The 9,696-nt window shown below is 49.1% G+C and overlaps 1 protein-coding gene, 1 non-coding gene and 1 pseudogene across 2 annotated transcripts; 1 reads left to right on the forward strand and 2 right to left on the reverse strand.

The window, feature by feature from the left end:
- Window positions 1-1,739: 1,739 nt before the first annotated feature.
- On the reverse strand, window positions 1,740-5,193 carry LOC136518092 (MICOS complex subunit MIC10-like). The gene is made up of 3 exons (XM_066511751.1): window positions 4,851-5,193; window positions 2,958-3,103; window positions 1,740-2,020 (listed from the first exon to the last, which is right to left on the reverse strand). The coding sequence occupies exons 1-3, from the start codon at window positions 5,053-5,055 to the stop codon at window positions 2,006-2,008; spliced, it is 366 nt and encodes a 121-aa protein (XP_066367848.1). The 5' UTR covers window positions 5,056-5,193; the 3' UTR covers window positions 1,740-2,005.
- A 424-nt stretch (window positions 5,194-5,617) lies between these two features.
- LOC136515135 (uncharacterized) lies at window positions 5,618-7,848 on the forward strand (annotated as a pseudogene).
- A 537-nt stretch (window positions 7,849-8,385) lies between these two features.
- TRNAS-CGA (transfer RNA serine (anticodon CGA)) lies at window positions 8,386-8,467 on the reverse strand. Its single transcript has one exon. It is a non-coding gene; the product is annotated as a tRNA-Ser (tRNA).
- Window positions 8,468-9,696: the final 1,229 nt, after the last annotated feature.

Raw genomic sequence — 9,696 nt, forward strand, 5'->3', positions numbered from 1 at the left:
TTGGTACCATAAATGAGTGTCTTTTTTATATAAAAATTTAGGGGCAATTGTCTATTGGACATCCAAAGTGATGGTCCTTTGCTGGCGGATACTCACTTTTAGAGTATTTTGCTAGAAGACACTCTGGTTCGGTGAAATTAGGCCACAGGACACCGCGGACCGGTTGCAACCGGTTGAGGAGAGAGAATAGCGGTGAAATAACATTCTTGCTCCTGCTGCTTTCTTCTTCCTCTCTCCCTTTCTCTTTTTTCTGTTTCCTGTCGCCGCCACCCTCTCCGCCTTCCGCACGACGGCACGCGCGGAGCCGTCGGCAGCGAAGTCCGCGAGCGCGAGCGCTGCGCCCTCGCGCACCGCGCGACAGCGGTTCTCCGACAGCTTGCAGAGCTCGAAGAGCACTGTGGCGGCTTCGTGGCGCTCCCGCAGGCCCCCGTGGCAGAGGAGCCCCATCAGCGTCGGGACACCGCGACGGAGAGTGCGTCCACGGCGCTATCCGCCACGAGCCCCACGCGCGTGTCGTCGTCGTCTAGGCTGAGGATGTCGTCGTCGTAGACTGGCTTGTCGAACACCGGCATGGACGAGTGCTTCGGCTTCGGCGGCGGCGGCGCGGTGCAAGCGGCGGGGTCCTTGAACGAGTCGAAGATGTTGTCGAGCGACGACGACGGCATGGCCTTGGGCGGCTGCGGCGGGGCGGACCCTAAGAGCTCGTCGTAGGAGGGCGCGGACGGGGCGGCGCCGCGGAGGCGGACCCCGCGGCGGATCTGGTATTGGTCCAGGCAGATTCGGAGGGCCTCGAGGAGCGCGCGGCCGACATGGGCGTGGCCTTCCCCTGCGGGCGGAGGCCGAAGTCGTGGGCCAGCAGGTCCTGGATGGCGGGCGCGCGGATCGACGGATCCGCTGCTCGCTCGCTTGCTCACTCGTGCAGCAGCGGCGGCGCCTACGCCGCCTGCCGATCGGTGCGCGCGGACAAGGGCGTGAGCAGGCGGGGCGGATCTGGGCAGGAGCACGGACCCTCGCCAGGGGGGGAGCGCAAGGCGTGAGGCGGCGATCGGAGGAATGGGGTGCGGGGCCCGGCGTCGGTGGGGTCGCCGGAGTGGAGACATCGTCGGCGATGGCGGAGCGGTGAATAGGAGCGGGCGAGTCAGAGAGAGAGAGCGAAAAGTGGAGGCGATGGGGGATTTCATATCATTGTTGCCTCATGGGGTCTCCTTCCATCTTGTGGGCCCTTGAGAAAAGCGAGAGGGGAAAAAGAAAGCGACAGGGACAAGAATGTTATTTCACAGCTAATCTCTCTCCTCAACCGGCTACAACCGATCTGCGGTGTCATATGGCCTAATTTCACCGAACCAGAGTGTCTTCTGGTAAAATGCTCCAAAGTAGGTGATCGCCAACAAATGACTATCACTTTGATGTCCAAAAGACAATTGTCCCAAAAATTTAACTAACTTTAAATTGTCTGACTTCTCAAAGAACAAGCATTGCATTCTATTGCATTCTTTTGGAGACAGAGGGACTGGAAAAAAAAAATAAGAATTGCATTCTTTTTTTAGAACGGATGGAGTGGCGACTTAATGCATCCCTTACTCAGAGAGACGGAGACAACTCAGAAGTATGCACATGCAGGGAACGAACTGAAAAGTGCTAGTGTGCAACACTCACAGGCTTAGGCAATAATAGCCCCAGAAAGTCAGAAACGGGCCGTGCAATGTGTAAATGTATATACTCATGTAAGGCGCAAAGCATTCTGAGAACAAGTTCACATTATGAAAATTTTATTTCCGGTCACCAAGCCACCGTTTCAACGTCAGCTTGCAAAAGCTCTTTGCCAGGGGGGGCATCAGACATTCAGACCACAATTGGAATAGGTTTGCAACAAAACTCTCAAGTGAGGCGCATCTAACTTTAATGACATACTATGGCCACAAGTAGTGCAATATCCAGCAGGAAACAACCAGTACTTCACACACTCCAAAACTCCACCGAGATGGGCCGATTTATCTGTAAGGGTTTACTTGTCTTCTCCCTACCAAAAGGGCAATAAAAAGAGACGTCAATAAGAATATATACAAGCATAGGTTCACCACTAGCATTACATTCTACCACCAGCACCAAATTCATAATCATCACTTCATCACAGCTAATTTGTCCTGTAGTTCACACAAGGACAGCAATACAAAACTACACGGATTATCATCACTTCACTTCATCACAGCTAATTTGTCTCATAGTTGTTTTGCTGAAGCATACGCGATCCTGTTCACGGCTCATGTGTGCTATAAAATAAAACAAAACTATACCTGATTGCTCAAAATGTAGCTGACCTGGGATATGGTCATTTAAAGGATTTCTGATAGACAATGAGTTTTAAACATGCTACTAGCCTTCTAGATAAGATAAGCAAAACAAATAAAACACAAGCAGTAGCAGAATATACTACTACAAGAATCCATAGTTACAGAAGTACTCCCATACCCTGGTTCTGTGTTTTTCGTTATCATTCCTTTTTTTTTCTGTACACCAATTTTCTCTTCTGAGATTACCACAAGTGGGTATTTATAAGAAAGCATCCAAAAAATACGCTAAGCCAGTTGAAGTCAGAAGATCATGAGAGTTCTTCTGAAATTGCTAGCTATGCCACCGATTAAGTCCCAAAACTGGAAGATAAATGCACTAGGAACTAGGCAGGCTATATCATTTCAGAATTTAGACAACCATATTATCTGTGAAATAATATGCCTAATGAATAGCCAAAATCAGTATAACTTGTCTTTCATAATCAGAGAAAGCGAGTAACTCTACCAAAGACACAATGGTCAAGCAAAAAGAAGACACAATGGTCAAGCAAAAAGAGGGAACCATCTCTCGCAATTTAGTAGAAGACTATAGTTATGCAATAATGACGTTTAAACCAGTCAGCAGAGTGTTCAAGCAGGATTAAGGGAGAATAAGAGAGCAATTACTTCAGAGTGAGCAGAAAGAATAGTTGAGACTTTGGGTGACCACTTTGGAGGAGCACCATTGAATAAGTATGAGCATTCAGTGTATGCAGCCCCTATCCCCACACCAGCTCCATGGGCAACTGATGCCCAGCGAGTAGTAGGGCTACCTGTACAAACAAATAAAAGGTCCGCATGAAAACAAATATAAATTAAATAGTCACTGTATCAAGCAAGTAAAAGTTTCACCGCTTGAAATTAGTATTTTCTGTGTATGCCTATCAATGGTTCAAAAAGTTAAGATGTGCAGGTTTAATAATAATTTGGGAAGTTTGGTGGAACTAGAATAGCATATTACTGCTTGACAGACATAACCACAAAAATAAACAGCTAAAGTACTTACGAACCAAAAATAAAAGACAGTACACAGGAAACAATCTCAATTCAGAATATAAGGACTTGAAACATAAGAGGCATTATAGCATATAAAAGAAAGAAGTGCAATTCACAAAAAAACAGTAAACAGGAAACAAACTGCACTTTTTTTTAATAAAAAAGGCAACTTCTGGAAAAAAAATAAGCATTGCAAGTAAAAGGGCTGTACATTATACCGTAAACAAAAGACAGGAAACTAATTGATAATCAGATAATGATTTTCAGATGGCTTTTAACGATCGCCTAGAATATATAATACATATATATGCTAATGCTATAGTAGTATAGTTGATTGGCAATTTTAGCGGCAAACATGTTGTGCAAACAAAATTATAGTATTCACTGTAAGTAGCAAACTAATAAATCACCAAAAGTCGTAACACAGTGTGTCCCTGTACTGCTTACAATTAGGCATGAGCAACATACTACCTCCGTCCCAAAAAGAATGCAATTCTAGATGCATTCTTTGGTTAAAGTGCCTAAAGTTTGACCAAATATATTGGTAAAAAATTAATATTTATGACACCAAATAAGTATACTACGAAAATAAATCTCATGAAAAATCTAACAATACTTAATATTGATGTTTTTTTATATATATTTAGTCAAACTTAAGATACTTTAACTTGGTACTGTGCTATAATTGCATTTCTTTGTGGACGGAGGGAGTAATTTTCACCCTCACCATTCGTCTAATTTCCCTTTATATCACTTCAACAAAGATTACATATAATGAACACTAACAGTCTCAATCATACATATGCATGTCCTGTGCAATCGGATGCCACAATTTATATGCAGTGCAGAGCTCTAGACAACATGTGATTCAGCACTAAAAGGGAAACTGCATTCTACAAGAAGGTTGCTATATCCAACTTCGTTATACTAGGGCAGTCAGCACTTCAGCAGGTATGAAGAACCCAAAGCACACAAGTTTTATTAGCAACCAAAAGCATCACGAACCTAACAAGCAGCGCAGCCACAGGTAGCACCCTCCCAGAAAGCAACATTGAGGTGATGAGGCAAACATTTCAACATCCCCCCATTCACCAAGTTGAGTCTAAATTTTCCCAGAGTGCAGCCTATCGGTCCAATGCTCCCTCCATACCACCCAATAAAATTAGCCTAAGAAAAGTTCACTTGCACACATAGAGCATATCACCACCCTTGACGCAAAGACTCTACAAGCCAACTATGTAATACGATCCATGTTAATCATGGAGACAGGCAGACAGCACGATATTGGAGATCTACGCTACCCAAAAGCAATCATATGTCAGGCACAATGTGCAATGTGAATGCATCAATTTGTCCGCATCGGCATCGGGGCAGGCTGGTCAAGATGGAGCGAAGACGAGCATCCGCGTCGCGCTACCCCTAGAACAGCAGGCGCACCCAGCAAGCAATCCAGCGCCAGGACACCGAGCAAACAAGGCGCAACCAGATCTCACGAGACAGAGCGCAATGGGGGAGTATCCTTACGGAAGAGGAGGAGGCCCGCGAAGGCGCCGGCGAGGGAGGAGTAGGCGACGCGGCGGATGGAGAGGTCGAGGCACGCGTCCCACTTGGCGTCCAGGTCGTACCGCGGCGGGATCCCCGACTTGGGAGGCGGGGACGAAGTCGCCGGCGCCGGAGCTGGCGCTGGCGGCGGCGGGGTGGGGGCGGCGGTCTCGGGCGCCTCCGCCATGGCCGAGGGTTTCGCGACACGAGAAGACGGGACGACGCGATTCGGGGGAGGGAGGCGTAGAGGCAGAGGGGCGGAGACAGCGGGGCGGCGTGGCTGTGGGTCGCTCGCGCTCTGGACGGGGATGCTGGATGCGAGTGCCCTGCCTCTTTTTTTTTCTTTTTTTTTTTTTTAGAAAATGGGAATTTTGCTGTTACGGGTGGGCTTCGCTACAATGCTCTCAGGACCGTGGGCTTCGCCAGAATGCCCTTATGAAAGGTGTGTTTCATGTTTTTTTGTCATTTTGTGTTTTTTTCAACTTTGTAAATTTCCGACTCCATCTTTTTGACCACGCGTGACTGTTTTACCCCTGTCTCTTTCTACCTTATCCTCTTGCTCTGCTCCTCACGGTCACGGCAATTTCTCCTTTCTCTCCCGTTCTCTCTCCGTCTCGACCGGTGTTCGGGCAGGAGCCCGCCGCCGCCCTTCCGTCCGACACCGGCCTCCTGGTGACAGCCAAAAACTGGACATATAAAGACAAAAACGTGTTTGCCAATCTTCGTACATACAGACTTAGTGGGGCATCATGAGCGACGGCGCCGTGGTTCTCGGGCCACACGATAGATTGAGGCAGCACTGCATGGAGGGCACGGGGCTGCCGCCGTGGCCTCCGCGATGGGTCCGGGGCAGCGAGGCGCCGCGGCGCGAGTCGAGGAGGCTGCCGCGGCCACATGCGGCCAGGGCAGGAAGCCCCGCTACCTGGAGGACCAAGAGGCCTGTCGGCGCTGGGGGAGGGAGGCTCAGCAAGGACAGGTAAGGAGAGAGAGGGGGGACGTACCAAACCGGCGAGCGGACGGTTGGGCGGGTGATGCGCGGCGCGGCCACCGGCAGGGCTCGTCCGCAGCGCCGGGGCTTGCTGGCGCGGCCGCGGCATGCCTTGCCGGGAGGCGGCCACCGGCGGGGCGCATCCGTGCCGCTGCGCCGCAAAGCTGGTGCGGCGCCGGGGCGGCCGCCTACTGTGCTCCCTTGTTGCGGGTTTGCGCCAGGGCGAGGTGCCTGGGGAGGGGGAGACAGACGCAAGAACGAAGACGCGGTGGCAGCCCGAGGCGGCGACAGCGAGGAGGGCGGACTTCGCCGAGCAAGCACAGGCCGCGCGTCACCAGGAGGCCGGCGTCGAACGGACGGGCGGCGGCGGCCGGCGTCGGTCGAGACGGAGAGAGAGAACGGGAGAGAAAGGAGAAATTGTCGTGACCGTGAGGAGCAGAGCAAGAGGATAAGGTAGAAGGAGATAGGGGTAAAACGGTCACGCCTGATAAAAAAGATGGGGTCATAAATTTACAAAATTGAAAAAAAACACGAAATGGCAAAATAGCGTGAAACACACGTTTTATAAGGGCGAAACCCACAAACTTAAGGGCATTCTAGTGAAGCCCACTCCCCCATAGGGGCAAAATTCTCATTTTCTCGCCTTTTTTGGGTCGGGTCGGGTCGGGTGCCAAGCCGATCTGCCAATTCGGGCCGGCCACGGAAACAATTGGGCCTGTTGCCCTGTTCTACTGCTTGCCACTGCTGCTTCAAATAGCCGCCGCCGTGATTGGCCACTTCCAATCTCGCCAGTTGCAAGCCCTCCTACGATCTATTGGTAGAGGCCCCGTTCAGTTTACCTTAAAAGCCGGCTTGTTCGACTTTTTTTTTTCAACCAAAATATTATTTTTCTCTCACAATAACTCAGCTTTGATTTATTTTTTCAACCAACTTCAGCAAGCGAACGGGGCCAGAGTTGGCTCCGATCTGCCTCGCTTGTGCCAGTGGCGGCCTACTACAGCGCTTGCAGCACGAGGAGATGGAGATCCACTCAAGCCGCCGTTAGCATCAGCACATCCAGATCTGAATCGTCTTATTTCCACCGAATACATGCATGGATCCCGACATACATACCGCAAGGGTCGTACGAAATTGCAGCCATATACAACAACAAGCGTCTGCAGGAGGACTTCGTTGAGGGTGATCCTGCTGACCGTACCGAGACTCGATTGGAGCCAATAATGATGTTCTCCAAGCCCACACACATGTTCCAATTTCTCTCGGTGCTGCTGTCCAAAAGCCCGATCAGCGATCGGCTCGATACAAGTATATGGATACAAGAGCAGCACGGGATGAGAGGGATGGCATGCTTAACTACATTGTAAACTACAGCAGGGATGACCCTGTCATTGCGCGGCAGGGTTCTCTGATTGAAATGACTGGCCCTAAGAGAGGTATCGAGATGTGTTCTATTGTTCTGATGGAGTTTGACATGAGGACTAAGATTGGAACACAGGAGGACGATGATCTTCAGCTGATTGATGGAGCACTAGCATGCTCAGGCCTCAGGCCGCATGTATGAACCATGGAAACCGATTAAAGAGCGGATTATCGGCAGTTCTGGAGCGGTCGATGTGACGTTAGCAGTTCTTGCACACGCGGTGGAGGCCACGATAGAAGTTGCTGTTGTTATGTCAGAAGTACAGAGTGGCGGTTTAGGTTTATCTCTAAGCTCCTTGGTTGATGTCATGGATGTCTATGAAGAGATCCAGCTTTTCGATGGCATCATTGCTCAGTCAGTCGGGGCCTCTAAGAAGGTTCATGGTTGCCGTCCCGATCTATACTATGATGCTTTTGAAGGTTAAGGTTGGTAACGTTGTGGAACATGCTCGATATGTGTCTGCCAGCAGTCGACAGATCAAGTCTCAACCTAAGCTACATGGATGTACAAGGCGACAGATGAGGCTTAAGGTTGCTACTATCTCGTTGAAGGTGACTTGGTCCGGTATTTGACTTCCTGGTCTGGTGCCTCATGTAGTGGTTGGTTGTGCTGTGAATCTTGAGCTGCATTTGTGCTTGTGTACTCGATCTACATACCGCTTTTGTGCTGGGATTCGATCGGGAACTGTTTATCTTGAAACCTATTTCAACGAATGCGGTAATGCTAATAATGTCTCAACATGTGTTTCACAGCACCCAGTATTGATTTAGTTATGTCAATTCAAAAAAAAGAGAGGAAAATTTACCGCATCAAGCTTCTTCCATATTCTGTTTCATGTGTTTTTTAGTGCTGTGGTCTCCGTTGTTTTTCCTCCCTTTCTCGTGAAAGAACCTAAATGATCTCTGAATGAAAGGCACTACCAGGTTGAGAGGCACGAGAGCACGTAAGATGATAAGAGCAGCTATTTCTATTTGATCAAAGACGATTCTCCTCATGAAAATAACCACTACCAAAGATCAAAATCAAAATCTGATATCGAATTTTTTTGTATCTGCTTTTTCCAGTTGATCGAACCTGCGCTGGAGACAAAAAATAAAAAAAAAAGAAATCGTCGACAGCAGGATTCGAACCTGCGCAGGCAAAGCCCAACAGATTTCGAGTCTGTCTCCTTAACCACTCGGACATATCGACTTAGCTATCGACACTCCCATAGTGACTTATATATTCTATATGAATGAAGTTCACTTGTTAGATACTCATATTAGCGACATGGATGAATTGATATTGACTGATCGATGAGATTGGGTAACACTGCCTGCTAGTAATGAACAATCGAAGCGAACATCGGTGCTGACATGCTGTGCATGTTCGCTTTTTGCAGTACTGTACGCTCACTATTGCACTGTTGCTTAACACAGTCAGTTCAACAGGTCGTTCCCGTTTGCCAGGGATAGCATAATTGCATGATCTCCACGATGAAGCTAGTGAATCACAGCAAGATTTTCACAGGAGCAGAGCCCAACTAACTTACACAAGCTGGACGAAGGGGGAAGGAATGATCTTCAGCCGTCACAGCGCTAATGATAGGATTACACGTTGACTGAATAATCTGAACTCTCTGAAGAAGACAATGCAAGCAACCACATCGGTCGTTCTCAATGGAAACGCAAGGTTTACCGTTGAACGCAACACATGCTGACTGAACTAAAGCTGATGAATTATAAGTTTTTTTTACAAAGCAATATCGAAACGATCATTACATGCGTGATACATGCGTCAGTGCAAGTCTTCAGGAAGACAATTGCAAGAACAGATCATCATCAATTACAAGAGCAGAGAAGATCGTTAGGCAAACTTGTCAGTTACAAAAACTTGCGTGCAGCTTTAGTCAGCAAGCACACATACAGCAACTAGTAGTAGTAGCCGAAGCCCTGTGCCCCAGTTAACACATGAGATTGGAAAGCTGGAACCTGAAGGGGATCATGTCCCTGAACTTGAAGAAGCCCGCTGCTGCATCCTGTTGCAGATGTGTACAACCAACTCGGAGCGTAGCTGCTGCAATGGCCGTACGTCGTCGTATCTCCTGCGGTGACTTCGGCGGCCAACACCGGACCACACGGTAGCTCGATGAATCGGCCGTCATGCTCCGGCTCCGGATCTGGCTTCGGCTCGTCTTGCAACATCTCCAGGATGTCCGTGTACTCGTCGACGTTGAAGTCTTCGATGTTGAAGTTGTCACCGCCGTGCCAGTGCTCCGACTCCGCGCCTGGGCCTGCTGCCTGCTGCACGCCAACCTCCTGCACGTCTTCTGGCTGATAGCAGTAGGCGGTTTCCTGGTGCACCTGCGGTTCTTGCTGCTGGATCGACTTGGCTGGCCGCGCCTCGGGGTGGTCACCGCCGGCCTTCCTCTTCTTGTTAGT

The sequence above is a fragment of the Miscanthus floridulus genome, chromosome 17 (genome assembly GCF_019320115.1).
Source record: "Miscanthus floridulus cultivar M001 chromosome 17, ASM1932011v1, whole genome shotgun sequence".
NCBI classification, from domain to species: domain Eukaryota; kingdom Viridiplantae; phylum Streptophyta; class Magnoliopsida; order Poales; family Poaceae; genus Miscanthus; species Miscanthus floridulus.